The 19,542-nt window shown below is 44.3% G+C and overlaps 1 protein-coding gene across 1 annotated transcript in view; it reads left to right on the forward strand.

The window, feature by feature from the left end:
* The window catches only part of FIRRM (FIGNL1 interacting regulator of recombination and mitosis), a 36,595-nt gene that overhangs the window by 1,977 nt on the left and 15,076 nt on the right, over positions 1-19,542 (forward strand). The window contains exons 2-10 of the mRNA XM_081865815.1: positions 4,738-4,778; positions 5,610-5,698; positions 6,581-6,685; positions 11,337-11,477; positions 13,045-13,207; positions 13,510-13,594; positions 15,442-15,580; positions 16,363-16,443; positions 18,938-19,002. Coding sequence (XP_081721941.1) covers positions 4,738-4,778; positions 5,610-5,698; positions 6,581-6,685; positions 11,337-11,477; positions 13,045-13,207; positions 13,510-13,594; positions 15,442-15,580; positions 16,363-16,443; positions 18,938-19,002 — 909 coding nt within the window. The remainder of the gene's footprint in view (positions 1-4,737; positions 4,779-5,609; positions 5,699-6,580; positions 6,686-11,336; positions 11,478-13,044; positions 13,208-13,509; positions 13,595-15,441; positions 15,581-16,362; positions 16,444-18,937; positions 19,003-19,542) is intronic.

A 19,542-nucleotide genomic window follows, 5' to 3' on the forward strand; every position in this document is an offset into this window, starting at 1 on the left:
ACTGGGGTTGGCATGGTTTGGACCACTGGGACTAGCCATCACCGGGGTGAACCACATGAGCTTACAAGTGGACGTGGACGCCATATGCAAGGAGTTTCCGGGGGTTTTCGATGGGAAATTGGGACAGTATACGGGCCCCCCCATTGCTCTACAGCTTGACCCCGCAGTACGACCAGTCAGGCTCAAGGCCCGCCGGGTCCCATTCGCCCTGAAACCCCGTATAGACGAGGAATTGGACCGACTCGTGGAGCAAGGAGTGCTGGAGCCGGTGCCTAATGCCACCTGGGAAACCCCAATCGTCACACCCGTCAAGCCTAATGGTTCGGTCCGCATCTGCGCAGACTACAAATGTACCATAAACAAGGCCCTCATGGCCCATGCATACCCAGTGCCAGTGGTCAGCCATGTCCTTGCCACCCTGGCTGGGTCGAAAATTTTTGGCAAGCTGGACTTGGCCCAAGCATATCAACAGCTGCCAGTAGATGAGGCCACAGCAGAGGCACAGACGATTGTGACGCACAGAGGAGCGTTCAGGGTAAAGCGGCTGCAATTCGGGGTCAGCGTGGCACCAGGCATATTCCAGAATCTAATGGACTCTCTCCTTAAAGGGATTCCTGGTGTCACCCCCTTCTTTGATGATGTGTTGATTGCCGGGCCCACACCAGAGGAGTTTGAGGACCGCCTCCGCACTGTTCTGCACCGTTTCCAGATGGCGGGTCTCAAGGTGAAGCGGGAAAAATGTCTACTAGGAGTGCCTCAAGTGGACTTTCTGGGATTTATGGTGGATGCAGAAGGGGTTCACCCGACTGGGGACAAGGTACGGGCCATTTGTGATGCCCCAGCGCCCAAGAACAAGACTGAACTTCAGGCCTTCTTGGGATTATTGAACTTTTACCATTCCTTCCTTCCCCACAAGGCGGCGGTAGCGGAGCCCCTACACAGACTCCTGGACAAGCGGGCCCCTTGGGTGTGGGGCCAGCGCCAGGAGGCCGCATTCCAGGCAGTCAAGGACTTGCTTGTCTCAAACTCGGTCTTGGCACACTTCGACGAGAGGCTGCCGGTGGTGCTAGCATGCGACGCCTCGCCCTATGGCATCGGCGCTGTCCTGGGACACCAACTCCCGGATGGAAGAGAGGTACCGGTAGCATACTTTTCCCAGACACTCAACGAAACCGAGCGGAACTACTCGCAAATCGACAAGGAGGGTCTGGCAATCGTGAAGGGAGTAAAAAAATTCCATGATTTCTTGTACGGGCGGCCCTTCACCGTGGTGACTGACCACAAGCCGTTGCTTGGCTTGTTTGCCCCCGAAAAGCAGACCCCCCAAGTGCTGTCTCCTCGCGTCCTCAGGTGGTCAATTTTCCTTGCCAGCTACCAGTATGCACTGATTCACCGCCCTGGAAAGGCGATGGGCCATGCAGACGCCCTCAGCAGGCTACCACTACCGGAAACAGGCCCCGACCCAGCACCTGCACAAGAGGTTATGAGCCTGGAGCTGCTTCCTGACCGCCCCATTCAGGCACAAGAAGTTGCACACCATTCCAAGAAAGATAGGGTCATCTCCCGGGTCCTGGACTGGGTGTGGAGGGGATGGCCCAGCCGCAGCCCCGGGCCAGAATTCGCCGGCTACACAACCCGCAAACATGAACTGTCAGCCCACAAGGGGTGCCTGTTATGGGGAAGCAGGGTCGTTGTTCCCCAGCCCCTCCGCAAAAGGGTCCTCACAGCCCTACACGAGACACACCCAGGGGTAGTAAGAATGAAGGCCCTTGCCAGGAGTTATGTGTGGTGGCCGGGGATCGACGGAGAGATAGAGGCCTGGGTCAAACACTGCCAGGCCTGCCAGGAATCCCGCCCAGATCCCCCAAGGGCCCCAGTCCAGTCCTGGGAGTCCGCCCGAGCACCATGGTCACGCCTGCATGTGGACTTCGCTGGCCCCTTTCAGGGGAAAACATTCTTCATAGTGGTGGACTCCTACACCAAATGGCTGGAAGTCGCACTGGTACCGTCCACTTCTACGTCCGCAGCCATCCGGGTACTACGCAGGCTGTTTGCAACCCACGGGCTCCCTGACACTCTCGTCTCAGACAACGGGACTGCATTTACATCAGGAGAATTTCAAACCTTCACAGTGCAGAACGCCATCCGCCACATCCGTTCGGCGCCATTCCACCCTGCCACCAATGGCCAAGCAGAACGCATGGTGCGGACCACCAAGGACACCCTTCGCCGCATGACGCAAGGGGATTGGGAGTACCGCCTTGCCACATTCCTTCTAGCACAGCACAGCACCCCCAGCTCAACGACTGGCCGGAGCCCCGCTGAACTACTAATGGGTCGGCGCCTTGCAATCAGATTGGACCGCCTTCACCCCGATAGAGCTCAGGATGAGGTAGTGGTAGGGGAAGGCAGGAACCCCCGGACCTTCGAGGCCCAGGACCCAGTGTACGCAAAGAATTTTGGGGCAGGCCCTGCATGGGTACCTGCCACAGTCACCAGGGTCACGGGCCCCGTGTCGTACGAGGTGCTAACAGATGGGGGGCAATGCTGGCGCCGCCACTGCGACCAGATACGGCGACGATTCCCGGGAGAAAACCAGGAGGAGGAGGACAGGTCAGAGGAGTCCCAAGGGAACAGTGGGGCAGTGAGGCCCATAGAGCAGCAGGGGCAAGCAGGAGAGGCAGAATCAGTAAATACAGAGAGGACCCGCGAGGCCGAAAGGACACCGGAACCAGAACCACGACTGAGCGAGCCGGTTGCGCCAGACCAAACAGCCCCATCCTTGGAACACGAGCCAGAACCTGAACCCCGGACCAGGGAACACCCCAGGCCGCAACGCACACGTAGGCCACCGGCGTACCTTGAGGACTATGAATGCGACCTTCCGGGCAGGACTGGAACTTAGAGGGGAGGGGTGTTATGTACTGAGTTGAATAGGATCCAAACTGCAGCAGTCTGATTGGTCCTAGAACAATAGGCTCCAAAAGGCAGCAGTCTGATTGGTCCTAGAACAATAGGATTCAGAATGCAGCAGTCTGATTGGTCCTAGAACAATGCAGCAGTATGATTGGTTAGCAGGAACCACCCAATCATGCTCCAGATAGAAGTGAATCCACAACCTGATTGGCCTACAGTAGAATCCTGGAATTAGCCAATCATGTGCAGCCCATTGTGTAAATAATGTATATAAAGCAGATACTTTGAGGGGACATTCATTCATTCCTCCTCACCACTATGAGCTGAATAAAGAGCATGAAATCACTTTGCGACTCTGAGTATATTTCACTAATACTAATACTACTACTAATAATTTATTTATACCCCCTCCATCTGGCTGGGTTTCCGCTCTGGGCGGCTTGCAACAATATATTAAAATATAATAGTCTGTTAAACGTTACAAGCTTCCCTAAATGGCCCGGGACTCCTCAGCCTTTTTAAATATTTTTAATGTATTTCTACCCCGCAGTCCCCGCCCCCCCCTGCGACTCAGGTTAGTAATAATAATAATAATAATAATAATAATATACTTTATTATTTATACCCCGCCCATCTGGCTGGGTTTCCCCAGCCGCTCTGGGCGGCTTCCAACAAAATATTAATGTAATTGTTAAACATTAAAAGCTTCCCTAAATGGCTTGAAAATGTAAAGGGGAAGGGGGGGTTTGGAAGGCAATCGTTTTTTAAAAAATAAATCCAAAATATGACCCCCCTAAGAAGAGTGCTCAAGATCGCTACCTTTTAAGGCAGTGTTTTTCAACCTTTTTTGGGCAAAGGCACACTTGTTTCATGAAAAAAATCACGAGGCACACCACCATTAGAAAATGTTAAAAAAATTAACTCTGTGCCTATATTGACTATATATAAAGTAATTCTCTTGAATAGGAATCAAATAAACACAAAGAAAGTATTTTATAATTACTTTATTATGAAATAGTAAGTAAACAGAAATATGAAAAATTATAAAATACTTTATTTTTAAATCTTTCGAATTTTTCAGTTTTCCCCACGGCACACCAGGCAACATCTCGCGGCACACTAGTGTGCCGCGGAACAGTGGTTGAAAAACACTGTTTTAAGACACATGTTAGAAATAATAACAGCTTGAAAACGTAAAGGGGTGAGGGTGGGGGGGAGGCAATCACTTAAAAATAATAATTTAAAAAATCCAAAATATGACTCCAAGGAAAACGCTCAAAGTCACTACCGCGCCCTTTTAAGACTCAGGTTAGAAATAAGAACAGCTTATAAACGTAGAGGGGGGAGGCAATCACTTAAAAATAAGAGTTAAAAAAATCCAAGAATCTGACCCCAAGGAAAATGCTCAAGGAAACTGCACCCTTTCAGACCCAACATCGTCCTGGGGCAACCGTGTTTTGTTACCTTGTGTGTTTTTTTTTAATACTACAAAGCTGCTCTGTGTTTTTTGGGATGAAGGGCAGTATCTCTCTCCATATCTATATAGCCAGATGGGTGGGGTATAATAAATTATTTTTACGACTACTGCTACTACTATATCTATATCTAATCTATATAAATTTAGTTAATAACAGCAGCAACTTTAGAGTATAGTGCCATTCTGTACAGTTGGAACGCAATAGGAAACAGCCACTGGCGTGCCATGTGAATTCAACAAGTACCTTTGTTCCCTCGCAGCAGAGGGAAAGTTGATAAAAGACTAGTTTTGAGCCAGCCTTTTATCTGTCAGCGTAAGTATGCAGTTTTTCCTTAGTATTTGTACTCTATGTATCAGACATCTGATAACTGGACCCAGCGTATCGGTAAGCAAATGCAGTGCAAACTTCAGTTAGATTTACTCAGTGCTTTTTTTTCTGGGGTACGCATACCCCTAAACATTTTGTGAATCTTTGTATTTTTGTCCATTTACTGTATTTATTTTCCCCGATTTGCACTATAAAATTGTGATTTTCTTGAGTCAAAAAGAGTACCCCTAAACATTTGTTTTAGGGGGAAAAGCATTGGATTTACTTCCCTGTTTTGGTGGTGATTGTACAGGAAATGTTTCCTTAAGACATGAACATGGGATGCGACTTAGTCACATCCACCTTGGTTGGCAAAATGCACTGAAATTGTGCCTCTTGGTTAGTTAGGCGTTTTGCCCCAGTGAAGAAGCCCCACTAAAGTTGCATGACACAGTTTTGTTATGTCATGCTGGGGAGCAGGGTAACGGACTTGGTTTGGCACCCACAACTTTTTTCCTAGTTTCCCACCACAATCCTTCTGCACCAGAAACCAGCAGTTATTGCTTGTAGGTGTTCGGAAACTGCTTGATACTTGGGTCCATCTTTGAATACCTTTACTCTCTTTTTACAAGCTATAAAGATCTATGGCTATAGTTTCAGTTCTCACAATGTTGAGTATGTACAGACAAGGCTTTGTGCAAACAAATGCCGCAAAATAATGAGAATGGAGTATTATGGCAGTTGATAAAACTGTAGTGTAACTCTTGATTTTGTGGGGAATTAACAATTTGTTTTACTATTAAATAAATGTGTTTTTTTAATGGGTCTTTTTTAAAAAAAGAAAGAAAAGAGAATGACTTCCCCCTTTTAGTATTGTGGGTTTACTTTCTTAATTTTTTTCATTCCCAGGTGTCTTAAGGATCTTGACAGAGCAGTTTCTACCCCGCATCAATCTTTCTGAGCTGGAGCAAGCATTTTTCTCTAAAATATTACCAAAGGTATGACACTATTTTGAACCAGCAAGTGTGTGTGTTAAGGACTGCTGAGTATTCACACTTGCGTACTGTTATTTATATGCTTGAGCTCGTCTTCCAGAAGCATGTCATTTTTTAAGATACATTTTTTATTTTACTTGTTTTAATGGGAGCTTGGCTTGTGTCAGTGAGCAGTTTGCTTTGAAGAGCGGTGCTAACAGATAGTAGCTTTTACCACTGTTTTCCCCATTTTAGTTGAGAAAATGGGTCTATAAAATGGTTGATAAATGATTTGGCACTTAGGTAACAGTTTAGCATTGGCTTTTTTAAATTAACAAAAAGGCCTCAATCTGCATTCTGAGTTTACCTTAGCTATCTATAAAAATAAACTTCAGAATCTGGGGTTTTTGTTAACTAATGAAGAAAAAGGGTATGATTGCCAGATCCAAAAATTGTTGCACTTCTGGTTTGGACAAAATGTCAAAATAATTACAAAACCTCCATTCTATGGTTATTTATTTAGTCACTGCTCATAGGATGGTGTCATTATAAACATAATGGATTTTTCAGTGCTTCTCTGGGTGGTTAGATTATGGAAGAAGAAGAATTAAGCAAGATTGAAAAGATGCTCAGTTATCTCAGAAGATTTGCAAGGCATTGTGAATTTGGATTTTTCCAGGATTGTCTGTTATCTCTTTAAATGGAGGTTCTGTATTTAACTGCCATGGCTAATCACACTGTACTCCCAGATTTTCTCTTGTACTTCTTAAAAGCCATCGAAGTTAATAATAACCATCCCAACATATGACAATGCTGTGCAATTTGGTTGCATTTAATATATAGAATACCAATACTGGGTTTTCTGTGGATATTATTTTAATTGAAATCTGCTTTTTTCCCTAACAGACCGTACAATTATTTGATCTTTTGATATATGAATTATCCCACCAAGCCACAAGTGTAACAAGCCACAATGTAGAGTTACGTGAAACATTAAGAAACCATCTGCAGGTAAATCTACTGGAATTAGAACTAACAACAGGAATGATACCATATATATATATATATATATATATATATTTGCTTTCGTAGATTTTCACGGGTACAGGAATGCAGGTTTTGGTGTCCTCGGGTGTCTTCCCGTGTAAAAGTTGGGGTGTCTAGGCGACGTTTCGACGAGGTCTCACTCGTCATCTTCAGGCTGGTGCTTTCGGCTTCTTGTTACTGGAACAGAGCAGGATCTCAGTGTTTGAGTTCCTATAAATACTGTAGAGGGGGTGTGGTGTATAGCCTCCAATGTTCTGGGCAGAGAGGAAGTTCCCAGGCTAGTGTGCCTTTTCTTCTTTTGTTCCTTAATTACTTGAGAGATATCTTGAGTGATTTCTTGAGTGATATCCTGAGTACCACTTAGGTGGGTCATTAGGTGTGGATTAGTTGTTAAAGTCTTTGTGTCTTGACCTCTTGAACTTTGTGAAGAGTTTTCCTGAGAAGATGGCTGTACTGTACTTAGTTGTGCTCTGGCTTGGCTTCGTGTATAGGGGCGAGCTGTGGTTTTGTGGCTTGTGTCAGCCAGATCTGTGTAGGGATTGCAGGGGGGTGCAGCATCCGGAGGTGCCACCATGGATTGGCTACTGGATGGTGTCTGTAATTCATCTGTGGAGAGGGTCTGGGTTTGGGTCTGGTGTGGTTGATTGGTGTTGGCGTTCTGTGTGCCTCTGGATCTGGTGTCAGTTTTTGTGGGGAGGGCTAATTTCCAGATGTCTGGCAAGCGGGATGTGTCGTCACGCTTGTTCATGTTGTGAGGGTGTTTCTCTATCTCGATGGCTTCCATGATTATTCTCTTGTGGTGATGTTCCGTGTTAAAGAGCAATTTGGAATCTGCAAAATTAATTTCGTGTCCTGTTTCTTTCATGTGTTGGAAAAGAGAGGAAGTTTTTTCTTCTTTTTTGACGGCATTCTTGTGTTCTGCGATACGTGCATTTATTCGTCTGTTTGTTTGTCCAATGTACGTGGCTGGGCAGACTTTGCAGGGTATTTCATAGATCCCTTGGTTTTCCAACTGGATTTTATCCTTGGGGTTTCTGAGGATATTGGCTATTTTTTGGTTGGTGCAAAAGGCTGTTTTGATATTGTGTTTATGGAGGATTTTGCTAATTTTATCTGTAGTGCCCTTGATATAAGGGAGGAGGGCCATGCCATTGTTTTCTTCTGTGTCTTGGTTTTTGGGGGGTGTTTCCTTTTGGATTAGCTTCGTAATCCTGTTTTGCTGGTATCCATTGGCAATTAACACGTTTGAGAGATTCTGTAACTCAGTTGTCAAGTGGTCTTTGTCAGCCAGGCGTTTGGTTCTGGAGATGAGAGTCTTGGCTACGGAGTTTATTTGTGCAGGGTGGTGGTGTGATTGTGCATGTAAGTAGCGGTTGGTGTGTGTTTTTTTCCGGTAGATAGTGTGTCCTAGGGAGCCATCAGGTTTTTTGTAGATTAGGACGTCAAGGAAGGGAAGTTGGTTGTTGGCTTCTATTTCCATAGTGAATTGTATTTTGGGGTGTAAGTTGTTGAGATGTGTGAGGAAGCTATCCAGTTTTTCTTTCCCGTGTGGCCAAATTACAAAGGTGTCGTCAACATATCTGAGCCAAAGTTTGGGTTTGTGTTCTGACTTGTCTAAAGCATTGGTTTCAAAGTGTTCCATGTACAGGTTTGCGATGACCGGTGAGAGGGGTGATCCCATAGGTGCTCCTTCTATCTGTTTGTATCTTTGTCCATTGTGGATGAAGTACGTGTTGGTTAGGCAGTGGTTGGTCAGGTCCAAGATGTATTCGGGGGGATTGTATTTGTTTTGAATAGCTGTCAAGGCTTCATTAATGGGCACTTGTGTGAAGAGAGATACAACATCGAAGCTCACAAGTAGGTCATTAGGATGTAGGTTTTGCTTCTTTATTGTTTCTATGAACTGGAAGGAGTTTGGTACGTGTGAAGAGATGGATTCTGCATAGGGCTGAAGTTGCTTGGCGAGAAATTTAGCGAGATTTTGTAGAGGTGAGCCTATGGAGCTGACTATTGGTCTGAGTGGTGTTCCTTCTTTGTGTATCTTGGGGAGGCCGTAGAGTTTGGGGCATCTGGATGATTTTTCTCTGGGGATGATTCTTAGCTGGATTTCTTCACTGATAGGAGAGGCTTTTATTTTGGATTTGGTGGTTTTTTCCAGGTAGGTGGTGGGATCTGTTTTTATAGGTTTGTAGGCAGGATCTTGGAGTAGATTTGATAGTTTTGCTTGGTAGTCCGATGTGTTCATCACCACTGTGGCATTACCTTTGTCTGCTGGGAGAATGATTATGTTGTTGTCTTTCCTCAGGTTGGTGAGTGCTTTCTGTTCTTCTTTGTGTAAATTGCTTCTGGGTGGTTTGCTGGAGCAGAGGATGTTGGTGACTTCAAGTCTGATTTTATTGGCTTCATCTGGGTTGATTTTGGTTAGGCTAGCTTCGACTCCGCATATGATGTTTTCCGTGGGGATGCGTCTCGGGGCGACTGCAAAGTTGAAACCTTTGGAGAGTACTTTGGTTTCAGTTGTGGTGAGGATCCTGTCTGATATGTTATGTACTGTTTGTTTCATGGGTTGCTGTGGAGGGTGGCTGGGCTTCTGGCGTTTCTCTAGTTTGTGGAGTTTGTTGGTGTGTGTGTCTGTCTTATGTGAGGTCTCCGTTTCAGCTCTCCAGACGGCTAGTTGTTTGCATTTGTCCCAGAGTGCAGGGTGGATTTTGTTACAGAGTTTGAGGTGAAGAGTGAGTAGATCTTTGTTGGTTTGGTCTAGTAGGTATCTTTTCTTGTGTAGTTCGTTTCTGATTAGGGATAGTTCAGTTCGTTTCAGGATCCTTTCGGTGGCTGGGGTTTTAGAATGGAATTTAAGTTGGAAGCATGTGGGAATTAAGTTGTTGTCTCGGCAGTTGCGTAGGAACAAGAGATCACATAAGATGGTGGCTCTTCGGACTTCTAGTTTCTCGTAGGTTCTTGTCAGCTGGAAGGTTTCCTCCCCGTAGAGGTAAGATATTTGCTTTCGTAGATTTTCACGGGTACAGGAATGCAGGTTTTGGTGTCCTCGGGTGTCTTCCCGTGTAAAAGTTGGGGTGTCTAGGCGACGTTTCGACGAGGTCTCACTCGTCATCTTCAGGCTGGTGCTTTCGGCTTCTTGTTACTGGAACAGAGCAGGATCTCAGTGTTTGAGTTCCTATAAATACTGTAGAGGGGGTGTGGTGTATAGCCTCCAATGTTCTGGGCAGAGAGGAAGTTCCCAGGCTAGTGTGCCTTTTCTTCTTTTGTTCCTTAATTACTTGAGAGATATCTTGAGTGATTTCTTGAGTGATATCCTGAGTACCACTTAGGTGGGTCATTAGCATGGCCCTCCTCCCTTATATCAAGGGCACTACAGATAAAATTAGCAAAATCCTCCATAAACACAATATCAAAACAGCCTTTTGCACCAACCAAAAAATAGCCAATATCCTCAGAAACCCCAAGGATAAAATCCAGTTGGAAAACCAAGGGATCTATGAAATACCCTGCAAAGTCTGCCCAGCCACGTACATTGGACAAACAAACAGACGAATAAATGCACGTATCGCAGAACACAAGAATGCCGTCAAAAAAGAAGAAAAAACTTCCTCTCTTTTCCAACACATGAAAGAAACAGGACACGAAATTAATTTTGCAGATTCCAAATTGCTCTTTAACACGGAACATCACCACAAGAGAATAATCATGGAAGCCATCGAGATAGAGAAACACCCTCACAACATGAACAAGCGTGACGACACATCCCGCTTGCCAGACATCTGGAAATTAGCCCTCCCCACAAAAACTGACACCAGATCCAGAGGCACACAGAATGCCAACACCAATCAACCACACCAGACCCAAACCCAGACCCTCTCCACAGATGAATTACAGACACCATCCAGTAGCCAATCCATGGTGGCACCTCCGGATGCTGCACCCCCCTGCAATCCCTACACAGATCTGGCTGACACAAGCCACAAAACCACAGCTCGCCCCTATACACGAAGCCAAGCCAGAGCACAACTAAGTACAGTACAGCCATCTTCTCAGGAAAACTCTTCACAAAGTTCAAGAGGTCAAGACACAAAGACTTTAACAACTAATCCACACCTAATGACCCACCTAAGTGGTACTCAGGATATCACTCAAGAAATCACTCAAGATATCTCTCAAGTAATTAAGGAACAAAAGAAGAAAAGGCACACTAGCCTGGGAACTTCCTCTCTGCCCAGAACATTGGAGGCTATACACCACACCCCCTCTACAGTATTTATAGGAACTCAAACACTGAGATCCTGCTCTGTTCCAGTAACAAGAAGCCGAAAGCACCAGCCTGAAGATGACGAGTGAGACCTCGTCGAAACGTCGCCTAGACACCCCAACTTTTACACGGGAAGACACCCGAGGACACCAAAACCTGCATATCTATCTATCTATCTATCTATCTATCTATCTATATATCTATATATCTATCAGCATATGCATGGTAAATCATTTGAGGATGTTTGATTCTATTGTACAAAGGTTGAACATCTCTAACACTTCTGATTTGTGTTGAATTGTTATTTATATAACCTCCATTGATGCTTACAGTAATATTTTTGTCATACAGACTTTGGTGCATGTGTTGGAAGCATTAACAGGGTCTGTGCGCCACATCTGTACTGTACAGGATGTTGTGCCCTTGGAACACGTCTACAGTCTTCCCTCTTCCATTCTTCATGTAATCAAGAACACATTTGTACACTGCAAGGTTGGTGAACTTCATAGTTAGTACTATTAATTAAATTTCTATACCGCTCTTTATATTTACAATATAAATAGTTCAATAAGTCTGCAATATTTGTAATTTAACTATCACACTCTGCCAAAACTTGGTTCAGAAAGAGCTGAAAAATTGGGAAAAGGCAAATCATTTATTATTAGGAAGAATTAACATAATAAAAATGAACATACCTTCCCATATCCTATTTCTATTACAAAACCTGCTTGTCTCTAGATTGAATTCAGTTATAAAAAAGAATGGCGAAAGGTAAGTTTATATGGAAAGACAAAAAACCCAAAGTAGCCAGAAAAGTTGGGAAAGTAGATAAAAATGAAGGGGGTTGGATATTTCTTAAATAAGTCAATATTTTGATGATGCAGGACAATTAGTATGGTTAATGCAATGGGACAAGCCGAAGGAGAGCTATAACAGGCCATCACAGGAATATTTTGTCAAAACCGATATTAGAAGCCTACTGTCGGTAAGTGGAAGAGACAGAAATATTGTGTGTCTCACATAACAGAATCAAAGAATTGTAGAGGTGGAAAGGACCCCGAGGATCATGTAGTTCAACCCCAACAATACAGGAATATACAGCTGTCCTATATGGGGATCGAACCTGCAACCTTGACATTGTCAGCACCACACTATAACCAATTGAGTTAATAGATATTTGCTTGGAAACATGAGACCAATACAAACAGATTTTATCACATAAAACCTGACGATTGGCCTCTACGTTAGATGAGGGAAGATTTAATTTGAAAGGATAACTTTCAGTTTTGGAAAGATAAATTGGAGTCCTTTCAAGATTGAGACTGAACAAGTGAAGCCTAAATTAGAGCTTGATACTCCTGTTTCTAGTATCTGCAAATCTGAACCTTCTTAAATAGGCCTTTCCAATGCTTGCTTTTTCTCTTTTGCTTGTTCTGTAAGTATGAAGTTGAGTCCTGTCACCTGTTAGAGCTTGGCAAGTCTGCAAACTAGATTTGGGGAGCTGTCTGCTTCCCAAAATGTTTGCCCTCCCTTCTGCCACCAGGTGGAGGAGCCATAACATAACTGGATAGCCTTGTGCTACCAGTGGAAAACAACCCTTTAGATAACTGCCAACTGTATTCTCACAGGGTATCACAAGGATATTAGAGAATTAGTAACTTGGCGCAAACTATTTTCCAGTGTTTGTTTCCATTGAAATCGTTATTGAGAAAGCCTGAATACAGTTTTGTTCAATAAATACTATCCTGATAGGCACTCGTACTTTTTAAGGATAATTTTCAGAGGGGAGAACCTCTGGTGTTAGTATGCTGCAGCAAACCCCCCCCCCCAATGTATAGTATGCCATAGTAATACATTTGTTTGGCTGTAAGGTGTCACAAGAAACTCTGGGATAAATTCTGGAGTACATCTTGTATAGCATGTAGTGAGATCTTGTATTTAGTGCTTAGCAGCTATGGATAATATGAATAGGGAAATACTCTGGGTCATGAATTAGTTACTTCCACCACTGATCTATACAGTGTGTTCACTTTCTTTCCGTTTTTTTATTTTGCTACAGAATAGTGAGTCGTTGTACAGTGAGTGTCTCCACTTGTTTTCGGATTTACTCCAGTCTCTGTTTAAGGAGGCCTATGCTTTGCAAAAGCAGTTTATGGAACTGCTAGAGATGGTATCTGTGAACTCTTGTGCTGCTGAAGACAGTATTGCGATTATAGCATCAGGTGTGTATGCAAACTATGCACTTTAAAGCAGACCACTCTCCCAAATGTATAAACTCCTACCACATACCTATTCCCTTCTGTTAAAGTTGGTGTTGCTCATAAGTCCAGGATGATCTGCTTCTCAAATTCAGGGCTAAATGTGAGATGAAAGCAATTAAAAGTGCAGCTATCACTTAACTACTGTTGTGAACATAGGGAAATGGTGGTCTTCATTGTATTGAATGATCTTCATTGTATTGAACGGTTCGCTATGTTATATGCTGAACTTACCTTGCATTTACTTTTTGTCCTTTGCTCTCCAGCTGTTCATACCTTGCTGGAGATCTGTTCTGCTATTTCCAGCATAGATCATGCACTTCATGCAAACACATGGAAGTTCATAATCAGGTATGTTTTTATTCTGTTAATGTTATCTGTAGTTCCCATGTCTGAGAAATTAGTGAGTTGCCTACCCTGGATGGGGTGGCACTCCTCCTGCAAAGGAGCAGGTTTGCAGTCAGGGGTTGTTTCTGGATCCAGCTCTGTCACTGGTGGCTCAGGTAGCCTCAGTGGCTAGAAGTGCCTCTTAACAACTGCAATTGGTTTGACAGTGTCAGGGGTTCAGGGAGAGAGGCGCAGATGAGGGAGGAGACAGAGAGCGAGGGGGAAGGATTCCAGGGTGACGAGGAAGAGGACGACAATGACCCAAGATTGTCCATGAGTCCGTCCAGTGAATCGGAGGACTCCCAAAAGGGAGCCCCTCTGGTCAAGCCAAGGGGAGCTAGAGGGGGAAGCAGTCTGGAGCAGGGGAACGAAGGGGGAACCCCCAGTGGGAGTTGGAGATCGGGACCGGCTGCTCCGCCGGGACGGAGTGAAGGGGGTGGAGTGACTAGTGTGTCAGAAGGAGCAGAACAGGAAGCAGAGAGGGGAAGGAGATCAGGGCAAGACGTCCTGCCGGAAGGGGCGGAAAGTAGTAGCGAGAGCAGTGTAACTGTCGAAGGGAAGGTCAGGAGCAACGTACGCGCGCCAAGTTCAAAATGGGAGGCGCGCGGAAGTGAAGAGAGTCCTGGGGAGGAGCCTGGTCCCAAAGCCCGAAGGAGGGGGGAGGAGGCGCCAGAGGATTCAGCCTCTGGGGAGTCCCGAAGGGAGAGAACACAGGGGGGCAGAAAGACCCTGCGGAAAAGGAAAGAGAGGAAGAGGTGGACCAGTACAAGCCTCTTAAACTGGTGTAGAGGCGGGACTGACTCAGAGGGGACTGCAGCGGTCTAGCGTAACAGACGTAGAGTCACGGAGCTCGGGTGTGAAGCTCAGAATGTTCTTCAATAAAAGCTTTTGTACATAAGCCGGACTGGACTTTGGTCTCTTGTGAGCTGGGACCACGGGTGACTCTGACAGACAGCTACAGCCATTCTTGGACTGGTAAAGCCTTGCCATGGTAGTTCATGCGTTGGTTGCTTCAAGGCTGGATTACAACAGTGTACTGGTGTGGGGCTTCCCTTGCACTTGAGCTGGAAGCTGCAGGTAGTACAGAATGCTGCAGCACGATTGCTGACAGGAGTCAGACCTGTTCGTATGTAACACCTGGGCTCAGATGTCTGTGCTGGTTGCTGATTTGCTGCTGGGCCAAGTATATACAGCCATACCTCGGGTTGCAAACCCTGTGGGTTGCACGTTTTCAGGTTATGGACCGCGCCGAACCCGGAAGTACCGGAACAGGTTACTTCTGGGTTTTGGTGCATGCTCAGAAGCGCAAAATGACGTCATGCGCAGAAGTGCCGAATTGCGTCACACATGTGTGCAGACGCGGGTTGCGAACATGCCTCCCGCACGGATCACGTTCGCAACCTGAGGTATGACTGTAAAGCCCTTAACAACTTGGGACAAGTTTACCTGTGAAGATTGCACCTGTTTACCTGTGGAGGTGGCACTGTAGCAGGTGCCACATGTTACCCATTCCCCATTTGTAACTTATAACAGGAGTGCTTGCAACAGAAGTAGGACCCGCCACCTCCAGCCAGCCACAACCTCCTCCGCAGCACATTTCCATTTCTGATTTTCCCCCAACGGATTCTCAACATTCTTGGCTACTGATTTAGGGGTGGGGGTGCTCCCTTTTGTTTCTCTGAGGTCCTGTGTTGACTCTGTTTCAGTTGGTACTCACCATCTGAGTTAATGAAAGTAATTTGGGGTGTGTGTGTGATGGTTCTAATAGCCTGTTGACAATTTGAGAATTGTCACAAGTTTGTCCCTTTCAGGCAAAGTCTCAAGCACAAATCTCTGATAAAGAACAGCTTGAAGCATTCCGATATACTCAGTGGCCTTTGTGAGGATATCCTGTTTTCTTTCCAGTCTTGTTTGCAGCTGGCTGAGCAGATGAAGCGGTCTGGAACAGAGGTGAATATGACTTTTAGGCATACTGACCTTGGGATGAAATTGACTTCCATAGTATTGTGATTAAAGTTGCAAGGACGTGAACTTCTGAGAGCTATAGACAGTCCACAAGCGTAGCTTATGTTTGGGCAGCACACAAACTATTTAGAACCATAGAATCCTAGCTTTCCTTTTGACCACTTTTTAGTAAATGGCGGGGATGGACAAAAACCTCTTCAGACATCTCTATCTCAGGAGCTAAGGAACACTTGCTCCCCTAATGGTGAGCATCATGTAGACTGTCACTTTAATGGGCTACGCACATCTTGTTGCTGTTCTCCAGTGCACTAATTTATCCTGAGTTTGATGAGAAAATTTAATAGTCATAGCTGGGGGGATTCCCAGATGGAAGCTAATTGTGTCGAGTAAGCACTGGTATAGGATCTGTTTTGCAGGCCTGAAAATGGAAGGTGAGTAAAACATCAAAAAGCCAAATTAACTGTTTTTCAGAATTCCCAAGGACACATCTCAATTTATGCATGCAGCTAAAATAAAATTATTGGCAATTGTACCATAGCTTCTATGTATAAACAGATTTCCCCTCCTCTCTCTTGAGTATGTTGAATTTCCATTACAGTATCTGCATAGGCCAGGGAATAAAATAGCCAGAACGTTACCTCACTGGACTGGCCTTTCAGTGCTGGGGAGGAGGATAGGGCAGGGAGGTGAGGCATTTCTGGTATAAGTTTTGTAAAACACTGTTGAATGCTGTCCATTTGAGCTTTGATTTCTTCCCTTTCAAATAGGAGAGCATTGATTGCAAGTTGTTCCAAAGGACAGTCAAGCTGTGTAGATTCTTGGCCAATTCCCTAGTGCACTACACCAAGGTGAGAGATAGAAACTGGGTTCACTCTGATGCAAAATATGTGTTTGACTTGAATATGCCCTAATTGCTTTGCTATAAAATATTCTGTCTAACTTGGAAAATGTGGTAGCATATATAAAAAGTAATTGGCAATATTCCATCCGTATTCATCAGAATCATTACTTGTCATGTAGGGCTTGATTTGTGCTGTCTATATACTACATTCGATATTGTTAACTACAGACTCTACTTAGCCATGAAGTTTGTGCTCAAAGCTGTGTCTAAATAAGGAAACCTTTCTAGTTTGTCATATCTGTCCTCTTTGTATTCTACAAATTGCACAACTCTTCAAGTTTGCAGTTATAGAAGTCTATTGCTAATAAGTCAGTGAACATCTTCCTTTTTCACCCCTACATCCTTTGTGTCAATTTGCAAATGCTTTGAGAAGAACATCACTTGACGTAGAGAATCACAAATGGTGTTTTTCTCAGAGGGAATTTAGGTTTGCTACCCATTTTTTATTGTAGGTACTTGTACTGTTCCCATATTTTGTAACAGCCCTTGTACCACAGACAAATAAAATGGTTCACTAACGATATCTGAACCAACTTTTCTTAGGTTGTGTTTCTTCCTTGGAGGCGAGCAGTTTGTTTTTGGTGTTTTGCAGAAAGTTTTAACATTTATTTGAAACGCTTTAGGAATTTATTTGGTTCTTAAATCACAAGTATTTGCTGTGATTGCATTGTCCATCTGTAGTTGTTAAGAGTTTAATTAAGTCAGCATAGTATTTTTGTGTTATATTCCATTCTATGCTTCCTTTTTTCCTGAATAAATGTTTTGTTTTGTTTAAGGTTTAGTAACTTTAACCTGACCCACCCTACTTAGAAGAGTGGATAAAATTTGATTTTAAACTTTGTAAGACAGATTTTTAATTCTTGAATTAATTTATTTTGATTTTTTAATTAAAGCAAACATCTCTTTTAAAAATGTATTAACTTAAAAGGAGATCTGTATTTCATACAAACACATTAGTCCACACTAGTGTCTTAAAGCTGAGCAATGAGTATCTATGAGACTGAATTTAGTGCTTTTCCAGGTAAAAAACAACCAAAAGAGGGGTACTGTATATCACTTCCGGGGTTAAGCACAACAGTGCATCCTATAAATGTCCATTCAGAAGTAAATCCAATTGAATTCAAAAGTGTTTACACCCCAAAAGTGAGTACAGAATTGTAGCCTATACAGTACAGTAAGTCTTGTACTATTGTGTATTATCTTTTGAACAAAGTTCCACTCTGTTTAGAGGGACTTCCAGATGTGTATAGACAGGATTGTAGTGTTACAGCACATTCCTATACTAAAAAGTAATGTGTGTCTCAGATTGTAGCCTTTTATTTCAAGTAAGTTGTCTTGCTTAGTATCCTTGCATGTGCATACAGAGCAATATATATACACACACACACACACACACACACAGTGGTGTCTCGCAAGACGAAAATAATTCGTTCCGCGAGTCTCTTTGTCTAGCGGTTTTTTCGTCTTGCGAAGCACGGCCATTAGCGGCTGTCAGGGAACTGACATCAGAGAGAGAAGCGGAGGCAGGGCTCCAGAGCGATGCCGGAGAAGGAACCAGTCGGGGGGAAGGAATTCAGCGTGACACCAATAGAGAGGAGAGGGAGATGGAGGAATCGGTGTCAGGGCTCCAAGACCCTTCAACCGAAACCAGCGGAGAGAGAGCGCTGGCACGCCCCTGCCTTCCCCGTACTTGCGCAGACGCGTTCCGCGCAGGGAACATAGGAGGAGACTTGGGGTCAAACAGCTTTTATGCTGGAAGAGATTCAAGAGACGCCCACTGACGGATTCTGCAAGTGACTAACAGGTCACGGAGGGCGAGCTCTAAACCTAAACATGGTTGAGCAAACGATCTAACTGAACTGGGGGCAATTTATGCACGAGTAACCCACCCATAACCGTTACAGCGGATTAGCGCTATTAGCGGCTCTTAGTGGCTTAGAAAAAAAGGGGGGGAGGGAAAACTCGCAAGAACTCGCAAGACATTTTTGTCTTGTGAAGCAAGCCCATAGGGAAATTCGTCTTGCGAAGCACCTCGAAAAACGGAAAACCCTTTCGTCTAGCGAGTTTTTCGTCTTGCGAGGCATTCGTCTTGCGGGGCACCTCTCTCTATATATATATTAGTATAAAATAGACATGAGCTGCAGGGGTAAAAAAATAGAATTATGCCCCTATATTGTTTAAAGGCTGTACTTACTTGCAAGAATTGTATGTAAAATGCGGCTAAAAAGTATATTTTAAAAATTGTAACATTAATTCCACAAAAGGTCTGAACCTACAATAAAGATACAGATAAAATTACTAAAGTATAATAATATATTATCTCATCTATCCAGAATGATGCAAAGTTTCAGCTTATACAAGGGAATAAAAGGCAATGGAGATATAATTATATATCAGTGAATTTTAAAATTTAAAAATATTCTAAATTGTTGGCTTTACAGGAGTTCACTCCTTTCCTTACGGATTCCTGCTGTCAGCTACATCAGACGTACCTTCAAATATACAGGTAAGTGGTACCCAATAATTAATTTTTTTAAAAAAAAATTCTATTTTTGCATAATTATGTCAATAGTGTTTTCTGTGCCTGAGCTTAGAAGTACAGTGGTGCCCCGCAAGACGAATGCCTCGCAAGACGGAAAACCCGCTAGACGAAAGGGTTTTCCGTTTTGGAGGCGCTTCGCAAAACAAATTTCCCTATGGGCTTGCTTCGCAAGACGAAAATGTCTTGTGAGTTCCTGCGGGTTTTTTCCCCTCCCCCCTTTTACTAAGCCGCTAAGACGCTTATCAGCTGATCCGATAAGCCGCTAAAAGCCGCTAATCCACTAAGCCGTCAATGGGCTTGCTTTGCAAGATGAAAAAACCGCTAGACGAAGAGACTCGTGGAACTGATTAATTTCGTCTTGCGAGGCACCACTGTAATTTGAAAGCTGCCTTCCTGGTATGGCAGTTTGCAAAAAGTGGGTTCCAAAATCATGATGACTGAAGACTGATGTCCTAGCATGTATCTGCAATAGCCCCATTTCCTTCTGTATCAAGGTATGTGCCA

The sequence above is a fragment of the Podarcis erhardii genome (assembly GCF_964252035.2).
Source record: "Podarcis erhardii genome assembly, chromosome: 6".
In the NCBI taxonomy this organism is placed as follows: Eukaryota; Metazoa; Chordata; class Lepidosauria; order Squamata; family Lacertidae; genus Podarcis; species Podarcis erhardii.